This window comes from Mesoplodon densirostris, chromosome 3 (genome assembly GCF_025265405.1).
Source record: "Mesoplodon densirostris isolate mMesDen1 chromosome 3, mMesDen1 primary haplotype, whole genome shotgun sequence".
Taxonomy (NCBI): domain Eukaryota; kingdom Metazoa; phylum Chordata; class Mammalia; order Artiodactyla; family Ziphiidae; genus Mesoplodon; species Mesoplodon densirostris.
In genome coordinates this window covers 31,371,007-31,392,724 of record NC_082663.1, presented here as the reverse complement: position 1 = coordinate 31,392,724, position 21,718 = coordinate 31,371,007, and the positions used below count along the sequence as shown (strand labels likewise).

At 38.4% G+C, this 21,718-nt stretch overlaps 1 protein-coding gene across 1 annotated transcript in view; it reads left to right on the top strand.

Annotated features, from left to right (window-relative positions):
• Window positions 1-3,133, top strand: part of NUP155 (nucleoporin 155) — a 64,362-nt gene extending 61,229 nt beyond the window's left edge. Inside the window, exons 33-35 of the mRNA XM_060092818.1 lie at window positions 624-760; window positions 2,188-2,294; window positions 2,931-3,133. Of these exons, the coding sequence (XP_059948801.1) occupies window positions 624-760; window positions 2,188-2,294; window positions 2,931-3,069 (383 nt within the window). The 3' untranslated portion in view covers window positions 3,070-3,133. The remainder of the gene's footprint in view (window positions 1-623; window positions 761-2,187; window positions 2,295-2,930) is intronic.
• The last annotated feature ends 18,585 nt before the right edge of the window (window positions 3,134-21,718 follow it).

Below are 21,718 nucleotides of genomic sequence, written 5' to 3'. Positions count from 1 at the left end.
TGAAGATATAGTATTTCAAGATATTAAATGTTATCAGTGGGTCCTCTCCAATAGTGGAATTGTGAATGGTCTCTATTTTCTTCTTGTTCTTTTGCTGTTTTCCAAATTCACTATAATAAGTTTTTTCTCTAATAGCTTTAAAGTGTGTAATTGAATGGTTTTAGCATATTTACAGAGTTGTGCAACCACCATCACAATTAAATTTAGACTATTTTCATCACCCCAAAAAAGAAATTATATCCACCTTCAGCCCTAGGCAACCACTGTTCTACTTTCTATCTCTATAGGTTTGCCTATATTTCGGTATATGCCTTATTTTTTATTAAAAATTTTTTAAATTGTTTTTTAAAAGAGTTTCCTGTAGAAACTGTTCAATTATGAGTAAGGTCTACTTTTTAGTATGAAGAGTTAACAATTCTACAACAACAAAAAAATGGTAATTATATGAGGTGAAGGACATGTTAACTAACCTTATTGTGGAAAACATTTTGCAATATGTATGTGTATCAAATTATCACATTTATACCTTCAACTTAGACAGCGTTACATGTCAATTATATCTCAGTAACACTGGGGGCAAAAAAAGAGTTAACAATCCCAACTTCTGGTCCTTTTCTCCCCAGATTTTATTGTGCAGTTCTTAGAGCAGCAAGTTTGTACTTTGAACTGGGATGTGGGTTTTGTGATACAGACAATGAATGAAATTGGAGTGCCATTACCTAGACTACTGGAAGTATATGATCACTTGTTCAAGTCACGGGTAAGGAAAATATTAAATAAAATAAAACTATTTAGTTAAATCAATTAACTATCTAGATACAGGAGCGGAGTATTTTGCTTGTGTGTTTGTAAGTACCTCATCTAATACAGTTGTATCAGAAATTTGCTTCATTGGTTAAGCAAATTATGCTTCAGACTTTTAAAACCGATAATGAGAGTTGCTTTGCTATATATCGTGATAAAAATCAAATATTTTTTAATATTAATAAGCATAATTATATATGCTTTACTTTTAGTGGAACAGGCTAAATACATGAAGACTTATCATTTACTTTAAAGGAACAAAATATCAGTGTATTTATTCACTGTAACCTCATATAAAATATCAGTGCTTAAAGATCTTTCCACAAGAAAATTTAACTATGTATGGTGACGGGTGGTAACTAGACTTACTGTGGTGATCATTTTGCAGTGAATGCGAACAGTGAATCACTGTATTGTACACCTGAAACCAATATAATGTTATATGTCAATTATACCTCAATTTTTTTTTAAATGATCTTTCTCACCATATTTAACCTTATTGGACTGTATATTTTGTAATTTTTATCCTAAGATCAAAAACCAAACAAAACCTGTTGAACTGGATTGCATTTAATACTAGTCATGATTATAGTACCATCGTCAAAACATTCATACAGTGCTTTACAAGGCACTTGTATATCTCATTAAAACTCACAATGAGCCCATGATGGAAATGAGCAAGTAGGAGTATCCCCATCTTCTACTGCATCTGACAAGGGCAGAGAGGTTAAATAACCTGCTCAAGTCACATGGCTAGTAATGATGAAGCCAGAACTAGAATTAAGATTCTCTTTGGGCTTCCCTGGTGGCGCAGTGGTTGAGAGTCCGCCTGCTGATGCAGGGGACACAGGTTCGTGCCCCGGTCCGGGAAGATCCCACATGCCGTGGAGCGGCTGGGCCCGTGAGCCGTGGCTGCTGAGCCTGCGCGTCCGGAGCCCGTGCTCCACAACGGGAGAGACCACAACAGTGAGAGGCCCACATACCACCAAAAAAAAAAAAAGATTCTCTGACTACTGATGTAGTCTCTTATTCACACTATCGGATTAAGTCTGCATAAGTTCAAAGTAAAAATGGTGTCACAGCCAATAGGAACAGATGGATTTTCTTCTCTTCAGGTTCCTAAGCAGGAAATTTATATGCTCTACACAGTAGATCGAAACATCAAATATTCTTTCTAAATAACATCACAATGAAGTTTTCAGTGCTATTCATTATTAACCATAGATCAGATATATAATTTAGTAACCACATAATATTAAATGCTTATTTTAATATCAGTAAATTTTGCTTTGGACATTGATGACTATTTTAACTAACATAAATGATTAAAAAATCAGTTGACACAATTTGCCTTACAACTCATGATGTGTTTTTTCTTTATAGGATCCATTCTGGAACAGAATGAAGAAGCCACTGCACCTTTTGGATTGTATACATGTACTATTGACAAGATATGTTGAAAATCCTAGCCAAGTTTTAAACTGTGAGAGGTAAGTATGAATTAGATATACTTTATTATATACCAAAGGCTTTTAAATGCACCTAATAAATACCTGGGTAACACATTTGGAGACAGTGGAGCATGACATGGAAACTAAAAGAAGTATGGGAGATGTAAGCTCTTGTGCATATTTGCAATAACTATTTGAATGATATCAGTCAGTATTTATGAAAGGTTAGAGTTTTTTCCATTTTTCAACCCTTGTCCTGAAGGCTTTCTAAAGGTGACAGGATAAAATTAATGAATTACTCCTAAACTCCTTTCACTTTGAATTAGTGGCCTAAGAAGTTCAATTATATATTTGTGATATTAATGGCCATTTCAAGATACATTTGTTTGAAAAGGCCAAATGAATGTAAATAATATTAATTTAAGGGGTCATCCCTTACTGCCTCCTTCTCATTATAATTATCTTCAAAAGGGAAATGGTGATGATGTGGTATAATCCACCTACCCCCTGAGTTTCCTTCTCTAGTTTCATTTATTTGCCATTTACTTAATCACATGATCCTTGCTCTCATGTGGGACTATGATAAGTAAGGTTAGCAGAAGTTGAAGGGAAGTCCTATAGGAGGAAATGTTTCTAAATATGTAGATGGTTGATCAGGTGTCTTTTTCATTACAGGAGAAGATTCACAAATCTCTGCCTGGATGCCGTTTGTGGTTATCTGGTTGAGCTCCAGTCTATGAGCTCCTCAGTAGCAGTACAGGCCATCACTGGGAATTTTAAATCTCTTCAGGCTAAACTAGAACGGCTTCATTAATTATTGTAATGTATTTTCATCCATGCGTTTTGATCTGTAAAATAAAAGCTCAGTTGGGTCCAGATTTCAGGTGCTATAAATCTAAGAATTTAAGACTAATTTTAGTAGAAACATGTTTTTAATAAGTGGCTGGTATCAGCAGACAGTACATTTGCAGGTGAATTCTTTTTTACTACATAATACTATTTTGGTTTTTAATAATCAGTTTAAACAAACGAAGTAAGATTATGATTTTAACACAAAGATAAAAAATAAAAAACTCTTATTTTGAATTTATAGTATTCATTTTCAAGTTAGTTCAAGTGTCAAAACTTAAATAGGCTAGCTGAGCAGGTCCAGTCCCATAATACTAGATTCTACAACAGTTCCTAAATAGGCAAATAAACACTGTCTCTTTTTAGAAGTTATTTAGGTTTTGGGTTTAACCTTGGAAAGAAATTTCTTCCAACTACTGATTTGGTCAGTTACAGTCCTTATAATACACACCTGGTTGTTTTCTGAGCAAGTGATAAACTTGTAACTAATGTTCTATGTCTTAAAAACCTATGCAGGGAGATACTGTTTTCCCTCAGTGTTCACCTAGCTCTTCTTTGGCCTGGGACTACTGATTCCTTTAAAGCAGTGGTTATCAAAATGTACGCACCCAACTATCACATCAGCATCATCTGGGAATTTGTTAGAAATTCAAATTCTCCAGCCCAGTCCCAAACCTGCTGAACCCAAAACTTTGGGATGAGTCCCAGCACTCCGTTTTAATAAGCCCTTCAGGACATTCTGGTACATGTCAGGTTTGAGAACCATTGCATTAGAGGATACACTAGTTTATGGATTGAGCTCCCTATCTGATTCCTCCTCCTCCCTCCCCCATCAATAACCACAACACACGTTTCACCCAAGACACACCATATATGAAGCAAAATAGTAATATAAAAATAGTTTAAAAATAGTTTTTTATCTTCAAAATTAGGATGACAAAACCAAGTGCCCCCAAGTCATGGCAACAGGGAGGGAGAAAAAAGTGGGAATGGCCAGGTCTAACAAAAAAGCAAGAACATAGACTCCTTTCCTCTTACCTTTTATGCTACCAAGAGTAATTACCTTCTACCTGTTGTCACTAATGTATGTCTAACAATTTTCAAAATACATTTTGAAAATATTTTTCCTTGCACTTGTTTTTCCCAAGACCATGGGTTGCCCTTTCCATATTCTCTTAGAATCTAACTCCCTTTCTCCTATAATCTTCTAATTTATAATATTTAATAGAATGTCAAAATACCACTCATTAGGTACCACTACCTCTCATGTTTTTCAGCTTTTCAGTTCCCTGAGTTTAGATTTTTTGAATATGTAAAATGAATGTATGCTACACATTGTTAATTCTGTAAATTTAAAATTCTGTCATATCTACTTAAAATGAAAGTCTTGCTTAAATGCTATACTTAGCCACAACTCCAGTTCTGCTACATGTTTTTGTTTTAAGCACATTTACATATAAGCACATTAATATATATGTTAAGTATACTGAACTGAAAATAATGAAGCTACATCTTTCATTAGGGCTAATGTGGCTAAATGGTCCTTAAGAATCAGAAATCTGAACCCTGTTTCTTTCATTTACATAACATCTTTTGAGAGGGTTTAAGAATTCTAACCACACAGCAGATCTTTTCAGTATCCTTTGGAGGGTGGTAAGATTTCTAAGAGAAATTAAGATCCCCTCCTTCTTTTTAGTTGTCTAGAAGAGTGTTTCTAAAACTTTTTCATAAGAATCACTTCGATAGCCTGTTAAAACATGTTCCACCTTCAATGTGATGATGAAACTGGTAAGTGGATCAGACTTGGAGTAGCATTGTTCTAGCACATTCATCCACTTCATTTATACATTTTGTATTTGGTGTTCATTCAACACAGTATTTCTTTATAGTGACTATTAAACATATATAGGCAATGAATAATAAGTGGAACATATGAAACAGTGCATTCATTGTAGGCAGTGAGGAGTCACTGAAAGTCTTGGTTTTGACATATATTTATATTTTAGACATCATTTTAGTATGGCAAAATGTTTAGGAAAGAGAAAAATCTATTTTGAGTTAACTGTACAAGGTATGGGATATTGATCCTGAAATTCATGGAATGTACGTTCAGCATTTCTTCAGTATAATATACCTGGACTTACTAGTGACTTGTTCATTGAAAACCTCTCTGCTAACCACATAAACTTCCTCCACTTATATGTTTTATAGTTGATTTCATCTCAGGACTCACATATTACTCATTCTTTTCCTCAGGATACTTCCCACCTCCATCTTTTTTCCTCTTATTCATGAGGGGGAAATTATGATAGTGATACAGTTGTATCAGGAAAATAAAGAAATAGAACATTGAGTCTGAAGGTCTTGAAAGGCACATGCTTTCCTTTCATTTTCTATCAGTTTTTTCATTTAAATTCTCTTAATAAAAAAATTATGCAGAATATTTTTGAGTCTTCTAGTATATCATTTAAACTCTTTGAAGTTTTATTTTCCTCATAAGGAAAGTTTCCTCATAAGGAGGTTGAAGCTAAATGATAAGACTTCTTTAAATCCAAAAATTTGTAAGAACTAATGTAATCTATTTTTATTCACTTTTGTTGTTCTGCTTCCCATATTAGTTAAAATACTATTGTTTTTACTCTTTTTCATTTCAAATAAACATTTCTACTGCATTATGGCATGTATGAAATTAAACATTTGTTTTAGAACTCAGCTATGCTTCTTGTATTTTGGCAGCTCCTATTAGCAGGAAGAATAACTTTTTAAGTTTAATCAGTTTGCCATGTGGGAACTAGGACTATCATATCTGCAGCCCACACCTGAGTGTCTACTCGTGTAATCAACATTTCCACTTGAATGACTGCCAAAGATCCTCATTCAAAATGTGACCAAATCTGCACTCATTCCTCTATCTCTCTGCCCTTTGCCTCCTGTTCCTCCTCTATTTTCTACCTGTCTTTATCATCTAATTACTCAAATCAGAAATACAGGTCTCATCTTTAAATTCCTTCCCCTCCCTCCAAATCCAGTTAGTCACCAATTTCTAAGCAAGTCTATTTACTTGATGAAGAAATATCTGTCCAGTTACCTCACTATTTTAGTTTTTTAGAGTTTAATCAGGTACCCTATTTCACTTGGATGCTTACAATAGTGTTTAAGTGGTTTTCCCACCTCTAATTGGACCCCGTCTTCATTTTTCCCCTGCACTAAAGTCAGAGTTTTCTTTTAAAAATGTAAACCTAAATATATTATACCCCCACCTTCTTCAGAAGAAATTTCAGATTCCTGGTGTGATGTACAAGGACTCCACTGAAGTTGACAAAAATAAAAATAACAAGAATCTCAAGTTCGTTTAAGCAAACAAAGAATTTATGGGCCCTCAAAACTAAGAAGTCCAAATGTAGAGCTACTTCCACATGACTAGATCCAGAACCTCAATATCTTCACAGCTGTCTCTAGGTCAGTTCTGCTTTTCTTTCCATCTTTATTTTTTTGTCTTTCTGCAGTTTGCTCCATAAGCCCTGGGAGAGTGCAGGCAGTGTCAAGTTACTTCATTCTATTTAATCTAACCCAGAGGTATAGTCAACAGACAAGTCCCAGGAAGGGTGCTGATTGACCCAGCTTGAGTTATGGACTCAGTTTTGGGGTACAGAATCATTCCCAAACTATACATAACAGGAAAGAAATGCTTTCCTAAAGAACTGGATGTTCGGCACACATCAGTCCACTGAACCCTGGACTGATGTGTATCTGACCACCTACCTTACTTACCACTAAATTCCTTGTGTTTTGATGGAAACTATAAAAGCATAGATCCAAGAAACTCAATGAACCCAGAGTAGGACAGACACAAAATCACACCTAAGCACAATATAATCAAATTCTCAGCAAACTAGAAATAAAAGAACTTCCTCAGCCTGATAAAAGACATCTATGAAAAAATGTACAGCTAACATTACACTTAATGGTGGAAGACTAAACACTTTTTCCTTAAAGTTGAGAACAAAATACGAATGTTTCTATTCAACATAGGATTGGAGGTCCTGATCAGTGCAATTTGGCAAAGGAAATGAAACACGAATTGGAAAAGCAGAATTAAAGGTGTGCTTATTCACAAACAACATAATTATGTAAAAAATCCTATAAAATATACAGAAAATAGTAGAACTACTAACTAGAACAAACTGCTAGAACTAGTTTAGCAAAGATCACAGGATATAAGGTCAATGTATAAAAACCAATTGCATTTCAATATACTAGCAGCAAGTAATCAAATCTTAAATACTGAAAATAGCATGAAAAACCATTAAATAAGATTAATGTTAACCAAATATATATAAGACCTATACATTGGAAACTATAAGATAGTGCTGGAAGAAATTAAAGAAACCCTAAATGAGAAATATACAATACTCATGGATTGGAAGGCTAAACTTATTAACCATGAAATCTCATCAAATGGATATATAGATCTGATGCACTGTCAACCAGATTTCCAGTACACTTTCTTGTAGAAATTGACAAGCTGATTCTAAAATTTAAATGGAAATCAGAGGTCCTAGGATAGCCAAAACAGTTTTGAAAAAGAATAAAATTTGAGAATATACTCTGATTTCAAGATTTTGTTATAAAACTACAGTAATTGTGATAATGTGGCATTGGTATAAGGATATACACATCAATGGAACAAAGTAAGAGTACAGAATTAGATGCACACATATATGGACAATGGATTTTCAACAAAGGTGGCAAGGTAATTCAGTAGGAGAAAGAACAGTCTTTTCAATAAATGGTGCAGGAACCATTGACTACATGGAAATAAATCCTCAACCCTTACCTCATAACATATACAAAAATTACCTTAATATGCATCACAGACCTAAATATAAAATGTAAAATTATGAAACTTCTGGAAGAAAACTGGATAAAAAAAATCTTGTGACTTTAGGCAGAATTCTTAGGACAAAAAAAAAAAAAAACCCAAATCAGAAAAAGCTGATAAATTGAACTTCACTGTAATTTAAAACATCTGCTCTTCAAAAAAACACATTAAGAAAATGAAAAGCCAGGCCACAGACTGGAATAAAATATTTGCAAACCACAGATCTGATAAAACACTTGATCTCAATAAAGAGACAACCCCCACCCCCCAAAAAATAAATGAGGGCAAAATGATTTGGATACTTTACCCAAGAAAATCTGAATGGCAAATAAGCCCACTAAAACATGCTCAACATTGTTACAAGGGAAATGTAATATAATAAGATGCCACTAGACGTCTACAAAAAGGACTAGAATTTTAAAAGATTGGCCATTGGCAAGGATGCAGAGTAACTGGAACTTGTATATGATTAGTAGGAATGCAAAACAGTATAGCCACTTTGGAAAACCAGCAGTTTCTGTTAAGGTTAACCATATACTCTTGTGACCCTGTAATCCTAGTTATTGCTCCAAATATTTACTCAAGAGAAATAAAAACTTAGGTCCACAGAAAAACTTGTATGAGAATGTTCATAACAGCTTTACTCATTATAGCCAGAAACTGAAACAACCAAAATCTCCAACAACAGTTGAATAAATAATAAATTGTAGTATAGTCATGCAATGAAGTACCATACCAGTATAAGCAACAATATGGTGTTAAGAGAGAGTTAAGTAGCAAAAAGAATATATGCAGTATGTTTCCATTTACACAAAGTTCAAGAACAGACAATAACAAAAAACTGCCCTGGACTGTTTAGATATGTATACATAGGTGGCAAAACCTTAAAGAAACCAAGGTTATCATAAAAGTTGGTCTAGTGGTTACTTCCAGAAAGTAGGGAGAGAGATGGTTGTGGGGAGAGAGGGGAACTTCATGGGTATGGGATGTGCATGCCTTCTAGGAAGTTAATGTTCTTTCTTGACCTGGTTGGTAATGTGTCATAGATATTTACTCCATATTTTATAAACCTTACATATGTATTTTATATATACTTCTGTGTATATACTACATTTTACAATTAAATGAAAACAAACCTTTGAACGAATTATTATAAATCATTTAGTCATTGTAAATAAAGCACTTAAACACGAGCTTTGGTGGTGCCTTCAAGATGGTGGAGGAATAAGACATGGAGATCACCTTCCTCCCCACAAATACATCAAAACTACATCTACGTGTGGAACAACTCCTACAGAACACCTACTGAACGCTGGCAGAAGACCTCAGACTTCCCAAAAGGAACAGATGCCCTTGGGCAACCTACACACAGAGGTGGAGCCAATCAAAAGCTGAACCCCAGGAGCTGTGCAAACAAAGAAGAGAAAGGGAAATCTCTCCCAGCAGCCTCAGGAGCAGCAGATTAAATCTCCACAATCAACTTGATGTACCCTGCAATTGTGGAATACCTGAATAGACAACAAATCATCCCAAAATTGAGGCGGTGGACTTTGGGAGCAACTGTAGACTTGGGGTTTTCTTTCTGCATCTAATTTGTTTCTGGTTTTATGTATCTCTTAGTTTAGTATTTAGAGTTAATTATGATCAGTAGATTTGTTTATTGATTTGGTTGCTCTCTTCCTTTATATATATATACACACATATATATGTATATATATATTTTTTTCCTTTTTCTCTTTCTGTGAGTGTGTATGTGTATGCTTCTTTTTGTGATTTTGTCTGTATAGCTTTGCTTTTGCCATTTGTCCTAGGGTTCTGACTGTCCATTTTTCTTTTTAGTATAGTTTTTAGCACTTGTTATCATTGGTGGATTTGTTTTTTGGTGTGGTTGATCTCTTCTTTCTTTCACTCTTTCTTTTTTTAATTACTTTTTTTATTTCTAATAATTTTTTTAATTTTAATAACTTTATTTTTTATTTTCTTTCTTTCTTTTTCTCCCTTTTCTTCTGAGCTGTGATGCTGACAGGGTCTTGGTGCTCTGGCTGGGTGTCAGGCCTGAGCCTCTGAGGTGGGAGAGCCGAGTTCAGGACACTTGTCCACCAGAGACCTCCCGGCCCCATGTAATATCAAACGGCGAAAGCTCTCCCAGAGATCTCCATCTCGATGCTAAACCCAGCTCCACTGAATGACCAGCAAGCTACACTGCTGGACACCCTATGCCAAACAACTAGCAAAACAGGAACACAACCCACCCATTAGCAGACAGGCTGCCTAAAATCATAATAAGATCACTGACACCCCAAAACACACCACGGGACGTGGTCCTGCCCACCAGAAAGACAAGATCCAGCCTCATCCACCAGAACACAGGCACCAGTCCCCTCCACCAGGAAGCCTACACAACCCATTGAACCAAACTTACCCACAGGGAGCAGACAACAAAAACAACAGGAACTATGAACCTGCACCCTGTGAAAAGGAGACCCCAAACACAGTAAGTTAAGCAAAATGAGAAGACAGAGAACTACACAGCAGATGAAGGAACAAGGTAAAAACCCACCAGACCAAACAAATGAAGAGGAAATAGGCAGTCTACCTAAAAAAGAATTCAAAGTAATGATAGTAAAGACGATCCAAAATCTTGGAAGTAGAATGGAGAAAATACAAGAAACATTTAACAAGGAACTAGAACTAAAGAGGAAACAAACTGATGAACAACACAATAAATGAAATTAAGAATTCTCTAGAAGGAATCAGTAGCAGAATAACTGAGGCAGAAGAACTGATAAGTGACCTGGAAGATAAAATAGTGGAAATAGGGCTTCCCTGGTGGCGCAGTGGTTGAGAGTCCACCTGCCGAGGCAATAGCCAGGACATGGAAGCAACCTAAGTGTCCATCATCGGATGAATGGATAAAGAAGATGTAGCACATATATACAATGGAATATTACTCAGCCATAAAAAGAAACAAAACTGAGTTATTTGTAGTGAGGTGGATGGATGTAGAGACTGTCATACAGAATGAAGTAAGTCTGAAAGAGAAAAACAAATACGGTATACTAACACATATGTATGGAATCTTAAAAAAAAAAAAGAAAAAGTTTCTGAAGAACCTAGGGGCAGGAGAGGAATAAAGACACAGACATAGAGAACGGACTTGAGGACACAGGAAGGGAGAAGAGTAAGCTGGGATGAAGTGAGAGAGTGGCACGGACATATACACACTACCAAATGTGAAATAGGTAGTTAGTGGGAAGCAGCCACATAGCACAGGGAGATCAGCTCAGTGCTTTGTGTCCGCCTAGACGGTTGGGATAGGGACGGTGGGAGGGAAATGCAAGAGGGAGGAGATATGGGAATATATGTATATGTATAGCTGATTCACTTTGTTATACAGCAGAAACTAACACACCATTGTAAAGCAATTATACTCTAATAAAGATGTTTAAAAAAAAACAACAACACACAAGCTTTTTAAGGACAAGGACTGTCATATTCTCCTCTGTATCTATTTCTCAGCCTAACAAATGGTCTACATGTAATAGGAGCCTCACCAAATGTTTGCTGAATTGAATTAATACATATTTTATAATAAAAAATAACTTTACATGATAACTTTAGAATTAATAATGTACTGGGTCAGATTAATGGAGACTATATCCATGTGATTATGTCACTTCTGAGAAGTGACTTAAATACACATTAATTCCTAAATTCCATGTTTCAAAACAATGTCCAGACCAGGACAACACAATCTTTTATAAGTCATAAGAATTTTGCAAATCAAATCAAAGTACCCGTTGTTTTCACATACTGTCACAGTTAACGTTTTGCCAGTGTATTTGTTCTCTTGTATAATTCATATCCTGAAGAAAAAGGACTAGAGTCCATCCATTCTGACACCATTTTTAGTGAACACAATAATTCAGATGCTAGCAATTATAATAAGATACACAAAAAAAGAATTCTATAAACTTCATAATGTAAAAGGATAAATATAAGTAAAAGTCTCAAAATAATTCCACGTGAAGGCAACATGATTACATATTTTGAGAAACTAAGTGAATCAAAAACACAATGTGATAAGAAAATAAGAGGGCTAGCAACATCGTAGGGTAAATTGACTACAATGTATTTCCATACTCCAGTTAAAAAATAGAGTTTATAGGGCTTCCCTGGTGGCGCAGTGGTTGAGAATCTGCCTGCTAATGCAGGGGACACGGGTTCGAGCCCTGGTCTGGGAGGATCCCACATGCCGCGGAGCAACTGGGCCCGTGAGCCACAACTACTGAGCCTGCGCGTCTGGAGCCTGTGCTCCGCAGCAGGAGAGGCCGCGATAGTGAGAGGCCCGTGCACCGCGATGAAGAGTGGCCCCCGCTTGCCACAACTAGAGAAAGCCCTCGCACAGAAACGAAGACCCAACACAGCAAAAATAAATAAATTAATTAATAAACTCCTACCCCCAACATCTAAAAAAAAAAATAGAGTTTATAGTGAAAGTAATGACATGCCTATTGATGGGAAATATTAAATATTTCATTTAGTCTCAAATGCCATCAATTAATCATTTTTTAATGTACTACCAAGAAGGAAAAAATGTTGCCAATCAAACTGACATAATGGACTCATCACTTAGAATTTTTATTTTATGTTTATTGAGAGATCATTAGATTTATAAAATAGAGTTTTATATCATTTTTGCACATTCATAAAAAAGAAAATAGAAGCTAAATAAATCAGTTAACGTATTCCTAAAACGATTTTACACTGACAGACTAACTTTTGGGGTGGGGCATCACTCTTTTTTTTTTTTATTTTTATTGAAATATAGTTGATTTATAATGTTGTGTTAGTTTCAGGTGTACAGCAAAGTGATTCAGTTATACGTATACATATATATTCTTTTTTAGATTGTTTTCCACTATCAGACCAAGTCTTCTGAATTATATTTGGACTCACTGATGGGATAGGTAATCCGCCAGGACCCTGTGCGTCCTATGCCCTTGCAGGATATGCCAAGAATGCAAAACCCAGACTGCTCTTTATCCGGGCCATTTCTGAGGGTTTTGCTGAGGTAATGTCCCAAACAACGAGCTGGCCTTACTTGTCACTCACATTCCTCTCCTGTGACACAACCCTCTTCATCCATCCAGGCACCTGTGCTGCCCCTGTGGGAACTGGGAGTCACGGGGAACCTCATGAATATCATACTGACACTTTGCCTACTGCTTTTGCCTTAAGAAATAAAGTCCTTTCTCTCTAACCACAGGAGTCTGATGTTTTCTGCCAGCATCCATGAAAAACAGTAACAGGAGAGCTTGTTAGCTTGTGAGTAGGGTAAAATCCCAATCTTCACAAACCCTGAAAATAACAATTTATGACCATCAAAAATGGTGATGAGGTATTTCTTACAAGTGTTTTACTCAGACTTGTAGTTGCCAAGGGGAAGGCGGGGTGGGAGAGGGATGGAGTGGGAGTTTGGGATCAGCAGATGCAAACTAGTGTATACAGGATGGATAAATAACAAGGTCCAACTGTATAGCACAGGGAGCCATATTCAATATCCTATGATAAACAATAATGGAAAAGAATATGAAAAAGAATATATGTATATATATATATATATATTCCTGAAAAAAAAAAAGTGTTCTACTAATGACTCACGAATTTCCTGCCAAGCTGCTGACAGCCATTTTGCAGATTTTGACATGCATACAAAGGCAATTACCGCCACCTGGCTGACAACTGTTCTAAAACTCATCCCAGTTTGAGATGTTGAAATGGGCAGTGCATCTTAGAATCGATACAGTACTTGGTATAACGGATATTTTTTGTTTATTCATGACCCGTTCTTCAGCTTCCTGATTAGCAACCTGATTTGGGGTACCTAATTATAAGGGAACTTGGTATAATGAATTTTTTAAAATAATTAATTTATTTATTTATTGGCCGCTTTGGGTCTTTGCTGCTGCGCGCGGGCTTTCTTTAGTTGCGGCGAGCGGGGGCTACTCTTCGTTGTGGTGCGTGGGCTTCTCATCGCGGTGGCCTCTCTTGTGGAGCACGGGCTTTAGGCGCACAGGCTTCAGTAGTTGTGGCACGCGGGCTCAGTAGCTGTGGCTCACGGGCTCTAGAGTGCCGGCTCAGTAGTTGTGGCGCACAGGCTTAGTTGCTCCGCGGCATGTGGGATCTTCCTGGACCAGGGCTCGAACCTGTGTCCCCTGCCTTGGCAGGCAAATTCTTAACCACTGCACCACCAGGGAAGTCTGGTATAATGAATTTTAAAATCTATCCATTCATTTTCTCTTTCACCTTCCTAACAGGAACCCAGTTTCATTAGATTATCTTCCCTTCCCCTGCGTAAACCAGAGTAGGTCCTCACAGGTAAAAGCCAATACAACCTACCCATCTTCACACAGTGTTTGTTTCTCATGAAACCTGAGACACATTATATCCAGGGCATGTGATTCAATCTAGGTGAATGAGATGTGAGGGGAGGTGGGCTTATGGGAAAGACACTTCTTCACTCTTCTGATAAATCTATTAAAAGGATTGTTCTCCTTCTCAGGATGATTGTGGCTTGCCTGCCTTAAGTCAAGTCAGTGGTATTCTGGGGCCCCTAGTACTGGGTTTTGAGAGCTGATTGTTAAATTTTCAGGAAATTTGTGAGCCGGTTGATGTCAGGCTTTAACTTGAAAGCAGTCATGGTGGGAAAATTTACCCCACAGAAATTAGCAAATGCTATAAATCATGACATCTCCCCCACCTCCTAGAGAAGCTTGTTACATATTTACCAATCTGCCACTGCCTTAACTCCTATCGGGCTAGTTAGTTAGCTGGGGATGGGACGACATGAGAGGACAGGGTTATGGCTGCTAAGATCCACCTCTGAGTGTGTAGTACAGCAGTTCTCAAAGAGAGAGTCTGCTAAGGTAGCACCCAAAATATGCCTTGTATTTAGAATCTGCCACAGGAGCTCACTTTACATTCCCTGAATATGTCCTACATTCGTTCCATATGATGTAACTGAAATCATAATCTTTCTCCACTTTGCTGTCAAAGTCCTACTCATCCTTTAAAGGTGAATCTGTTTGGGAGCCAATAGAGGACCACTTTAATTTTTATTTTTGTTTTGTAGCTTTCAACATGTTTTTAAAAAACAAACTTTTGGGACTTCACTGGTGGTCCAGTGGATAAGACTCCACGCTCCCAATGCAGGGGGCCCGGGTTCCATCCCTGGGAACTAGATCCCACATGCATGCCACAACTAAGAGCTCGCATGCCGCAATGAAAAGACCCTGCATGCCATAACTAAGACCCAGTGCAGCCAAAATAAATAAATAAAATATTTTAAAAAAATAAATAAAAATAAAAAGCAAACTTTTACTTGAAATAGTGTACAGAAGGGTACACAAATCATAGAATATTAAGTTTTCTTAAAGTGAACACACTTGTTTAACTACCACCTCAATCAAAATACAGAACCTTATCTAAAAGCACATGTTCTTTCCTGTTTCCTGTCCTGACAGCCCAGGTCTTAGTATTTGACTTACTTTTTCCCTCCATCATGGTTGTCTTTTTCCTTCTGATGGGTTTTCTGGAAGTAGAATAACTCCAACTGCCATTTAAACAAGAAGAGAACTTAGGACTTGAAATTAAAAGGTTGCATGTTATGATGGTACTGTTACACTCATCTAAAGATAAGGTCCAAACAGTGGCTGGATAAACTATTGAGGCATCCCTGCATAGCCACTCATTTACCAGGTTACAGTTGTTGGGTCCACTTTCTGAAGCAGAACCTTGGAAGAGAAATCGGAGGATGGTCTCTACTCTTGGGATGACATACGGATCCATAGCACTCACCATGAGAAAGTCCTTTGTCTCTGACAACTCTGGCAACTCCAACTGATTCTATAACTAAGTTTAATAGTCACCATGGCTTCTGGCCACCTGCTCATTATTTGTCCAAGTATGTGATAAATTAACCCTCCACCTGACAAGTAACGGAAGGCATACTTAAAATGTAAAATGGCTGCCTTTCAGGTGACAGGGAAAGTCTGCAGTCCTGCAGCTCACATTGTTACAGTGACACTTAACTAAAGCCTAAAGCAATCAATGCATTGTTTTTAAGGCCAGATGATTGACTCAAAGTGACTATGTGACTTAAGTTGTTCCAATCAGAGTGAAGCCCAGGTTGGGGAGATAGATCTTTTTTTCTAGATAGTAGGGTGTGACAGTCTAAGGTCTGGTTCATCTGTAGCCTCTTTGCTACCAAAACAGAGATGATATTTTAAAAGAATATTTTGGAAATTAATTTTATATTTGTTAAATCTTGTTGCTTTGCACACTATATCAGTCAGGGTTCAATCAAAGAGAAAGGAGCACCAGAAAATGTGTGTGTGTGTGTGTGTGTGTGTGTGCGTGTTTACAGGAATTTGACCTTACACAGTCATGAGAGTTGGTTCAAGTAGTCTCTGTACAGCTGTTGTCTTTGTGTCAGATGCTGGAGCGTGAAGTTCACAGAGCAGTTGATCAGCAAGAGAAGATGGCTGCAAAGTGGAAGAGAGTAATGGAAGTCTGGGACCTGAAAGCTTGAGCTGGAGTTCATGAGGATGGACCCAAATCCCTATCAGTTCTTGTTGTTTGTCACCTTAATGGTACTGGTGTCCTGCAGAGGCTGGGACCTTCCTGGAGCTAAATATTTACACCTGTCACAGGAGTTGGAGCCTCTGAAAGAGGATCCAAAGGAAGTTAGAGCAGCTGCAAGTTCTCCCACTGCCTTAGCAGTGACCACATATGTGAGCTCCAAATAGCTGCTGCTTCATTCTGCCCTCAAATCTCCCATAATAATCTCTCCTGTGTTCTATTCTACCTAGCAACACACAGGGAAGGGAATTCTGGGAAAGGTAATTCAGCCTAGCCAAGTTGACACATTATAAAGCCACCACACTACCCATTCATTGAATCAATGGCATTCACCTCTTTGCAGAGAAGATAGAAACCACCTAGAACAAAGGTTTGTTTTCAGCTTCAAGTCTCCAAGCAAAATTATTATTCAATTCCTTAGCGAGACAACTGTCTAAATAGTTCACTTTTTTTTTTCTTTTTTCCTAGGTGGGGGTAAGAAGACACACGCATGCCTGAGGAAGGTGCACAGGCACACAGGGGACAAGGGCAATGCTACCTGAGACCCTGCGAGGTATCTTGCCTCTGTTTCATTTGCTTCACCTCTGTCTGTATGTCAGCAGCCAAACATGTATGCTTCAGGGCATGGAAGCCTTGAGAGCGGGCCATCATCAAGCCAAAGAGTTTGCTGTGAATCAACTCCTTGGTCTCAGGCCCTGCAATTCAGCTCCTGATGTCATCCTGAACCCCTGAGAGACCCTCAGGGGGACTGGGCCCCCTCTGCCTAACAGCCACTGCCCTCCAGGGTAACACACCCGTTCTTTGCACATACTAAAAAAGTCACCTTTATTCACAGAGAAAGGGACTCTCTAAATTTCTTGTTATATCAAATACAATGCATTAAAGTCTGAATATGGAATTTTGCCACAATGCAGGGACAATCACGAGACGACTCAGAAAATACATAAGAGGGACACTCTCCAGGAGGAAGAAGAAAGCCCCTCTGGCTTAGTGGAAACAAGGAATCAGACATGCATGTATTTCAAGGTAAAATCTCATGGGGATGGGGTTGACGAGAATGTTGAGAGCAGAGTAGCTTTTCCAAATTATTGGAAAAGATTATCCTTTAGGATGTTCCCCCTTTCCCAATATGGGGGGAGGGGGTGATCCCAGCAGAATAAAACATGGTAACGTGTCATCATTAGAGAAAAGAGTTTAGTCATCATTCCTGACCTGCTCTCAGCTCTTACGTCTAGTTCAAGACATAGAACATTCTCACATGCTCTGGGGGACTTGAGAGCAAGGGGACCCCACTGTAAAGGCAACAGAATAGACAGATGAAGGATGTGGCTGAGGCTTCGTGGGCATACTGGCATCATCCAGGGAGAAATTAGAGACTCTCTAGATATAGACACCACAGTAGACACCAATGCAAGAGACCCAGGAGCCAACATCAGACATCCGGAAGCAGGGATGACTAAGAATATAAAAAACAAAATTTGAATGCAAGCACTCTTTCCCCCATTGCCCTCCTACCACTATCACTTATGAATCTACCCTGTAGATTGAGCAGAATGAGAAAAAGACAATCTGCAAGATACAGCATTTATTTGAAAGAGACTTCACCAAAGAAGAAATGGAAGTACCATTAATTGTCAAGGTAAAGACTTTCCCTGCTATACATTGGGTTGGAGGCTCAAGAAGAATGTTTAATTACAGAAACAAATTTTAAACTACATTTTCCTTGCAAAATAAGTGTAAATGTGCCATCTTCTTACTTTACCACAAGAGAAGCCAGCCTGAAGACAAAGAGCAGAGAGAAGAGAATTCGCGAAAAATAGAACAAGAGCCCTGCCTGATCAAAACTTGCAAGAAACCTGCTGAACCCCTGGGTTAATGAGACAATCAACTTCTCTTATTGCTAAATCTAGTTTGTGTGGGGTTCTCTATTACTTAAGATATTTATTAGGCTTAAAGATAAGCAATTTAAATCAGCCAGTAAGTCAAAGTTGGGAATTGAACGGAAAATGTCTAACATTCAAAATTTGACTCTTAATCACTGTACCATAATACAAAGCTCAAATGCCATTCCCTCTGTGGTGTTTGCTGCACCTGCAACTGCTTGCTACTCAAGGTATGGTCCAAGGACTGGCAGAATCAGCATCACCTGGGGGCTTCTTAGGAGAGCAGATCTTACGGCCCCACCTACCCCAGACCTACTGAATCAGAATCTGCATTTTTAACAAGATTCCCAGATGATTCATAGGTACATTAAAGTTTGAGAAATAGTTTTAAGTCACTCTTTTCTTTGGGTTCTTACAGCATGTTCCTTATTCATTGCTAGTTACGTACTCTTCTATCTCCTCACCAAACCTGTGATACCCTTGAAGGCAGGAAATATGTATTACTATTTTTTATATTCTAACCACTTGTGATGAAAACTGCTAATTGACCACCAAAATCATTCTTTCAGTCTTACTGGGTATGTTGCTAATCTACATTTCCCAGCCTGCTTTGCAGTTAGGTATGGCCAGGTGATAAAGTTCTCTCCAATACAACATAACCAGAAATACTGTGTACCACTTCTGGGCCCAGGTCTCAAAACTGTGGGTATGCTCTCTCTTTTTCTCCTTTCCTTTGGCTGGAATCCACTGGAACCCAGTCTTGATTATGCAGCAAGATACTGGAGAATTACAGAGTGAGTATGTCGAAGGAACCCAGATCTCTGAGTAACTGTGTGGAGCAAAGCTACCCTAACAAACTGAATCACTCACCTTGTAACAGTTACGCAAGAAAGAAATAATTGCCTATGTTCTCTAGGCCACTAATTTATGGTAGAGGCTTTTTGATATGGCAGCCTACTCTTACCCTAAATAACTCACAACTCCATCTTATAATAGATCTCAGCTTATAATGATTCCCCTTGTCAGGGGAGAATGGCCTCAGATACACACAGACAAGACCTCAGCAGCCATTTCTGCACTACGTGATCCTAGCCATAGCTGACTGCTCCAGGAGTAGATCTCTTACCCAAACTGCACCACTTGCATTTTTCCCTCCAAGAGATTTGCAATTCTGAACTGAGACACAGGCTGAGAAAAATTGGAGCTGAGTCACGTTAATGGAAAGGCTTTAAAGCTGCACTGTACAATACAGGAGCCACTAGCCACATGTGGCTATTTGAATTTAATTAAAATAAAAAATTCGGGGCCTCAGTTGCACTAGCTACATTTTATGTGCTCAATAGCATTTGTTGCTAATGGCTACCATATTGGACAAAGCAGACATAGAACATTTTCATCATCACAGAAATTTCTACTGGATAGCATTCTTTTATTTTTATTTTTTATTATTATTATTTTTTTTGCGGTATGCGAGCCTCTCACTGTCGTGGCCTCCCCCGTTGCGGAGCACAGGCTCTGGACGCGCAGGCTCCGGACGCGCAGGCTCAGCGGCCATGGCTCACGGGCCCAGCCGCTCCGCGGCATATGGGATCCTCCCAGACCGGGGCACGAACCCGTATCCCCTGCATCGGCAGGCGGACTCTCAACCACTTGCGCCACCAGGGAGGCCCTGGATAGCATTCTTTTAGAGAGAAAGTCTATGATCTGTCCTGGTTGCAGTACTTCCTAAGAACTGGTTATTGAAATCATTCCTTAGATTCTGTGGGATACTCCACACTCCCTACAATAAATTCCTTCTCTTGCTCAAGCTAGTAAGATTTGATTTCACTATCTGCTACATAAAGGACCTAGGTTATTATATATCTTGCACTATAACTATGAAACACCAAATCTGATGGGGGAATTTTCGAGCTTATTTCTATTTCACTTTACTCAGACTTTCCCATGGTTGACCACTCCTTCCTAGACTCTTCCCTCCTAGGCTTTCATGCCTTCCTGACACCACTTTTTTGGTTCTCTTCACCCCTCTGATGCTCTCATAAGAAGTGGTCTTCTCCATTAAACCCTTATTCATCAATATATATTAAAGAGAGGTGACCTTTAAAAAAGTGCAGGGCAGGCTGATGGAGAGACAGATGGTTAGGTTACATGTTCTACATCTACAGTTCTCCCATTGGGCTTCTGAACCATGATTCTAATTGCTCACCTGCAAGTCCACGAGGCACCACAAAATGAATGTGCTTCAAATTGAACTATTCCTTGTTGAAAACCTAGCTTAGACACTTCTGACCTGCCCATCTCCCAAAGAGAAAAAAATGTGTTCTGTGCATACTGCTATCATGAAATTTATCACTGCACTGTAACTTAAGTGTCTGTGAATCTCTTTTGAATAGGAACAGCATCGTCTTCCTCTCTTTACACCTAGCATCATGTTTGACACATGACACGTAATAGGAATCCAATAATTTCTATGTTAGCCAATTGTAGGCATTCCCATGAAATTTTAAAGAATAAATGTGCACAACAGTTACTCCAGAATTGCACCAATACCTGTAGTTCTGATGGCCACACAGCAAAGTCAGCCACAGTTATCCTATTGTTATCACATCTGAAGACCTAGAAATGGAAACACAAAATTGTGGGAATAAGTTAGGATTTCTTTGTTCTGCTTCAGACTTCTTGGGCTAACTCTAGCAAGATTTATGTAAGATGTTTGTGATTTGAGTAGCCTTGGACCACTTCAGTTCTATAACCCTTGACGTAAATGGTGCTAAGTGGTAATTATCCCAGCTGCCACTTATCCCACACCGAGACACAGGGAGAGTTGTGATTTACGATGCTGTGGGAAGTCCTCCTGCCCAGTACCCTTTGCTTGTGCCAAGATAAACCAATCTGATAACGATATCTTTCCATTTGAAAGGGCTGAGCGATTTACTCAGCAGAACATACCTAGCCTAGCCAAAGGTAACAAGCCAAAATGCCTTCAAACACCAGGCCAGTGACATCAGTGAGTGAAGAGGAGGGCGGCTAGGGAACGGAACGCTTGCCCCTGCCTGAGGCATACAAATGTAAGCTAAAGAAAAATGCTTTTCCAGACCAAATATAGATCTCGAGCTGCGTGTTCTTGCCCCCTGTTTCCAGACCGTGCGCAGGAGCGGGACAGGAGCGAAAACAGTGCTGTAAATAGAAGTCACTAGGAGTGTGAG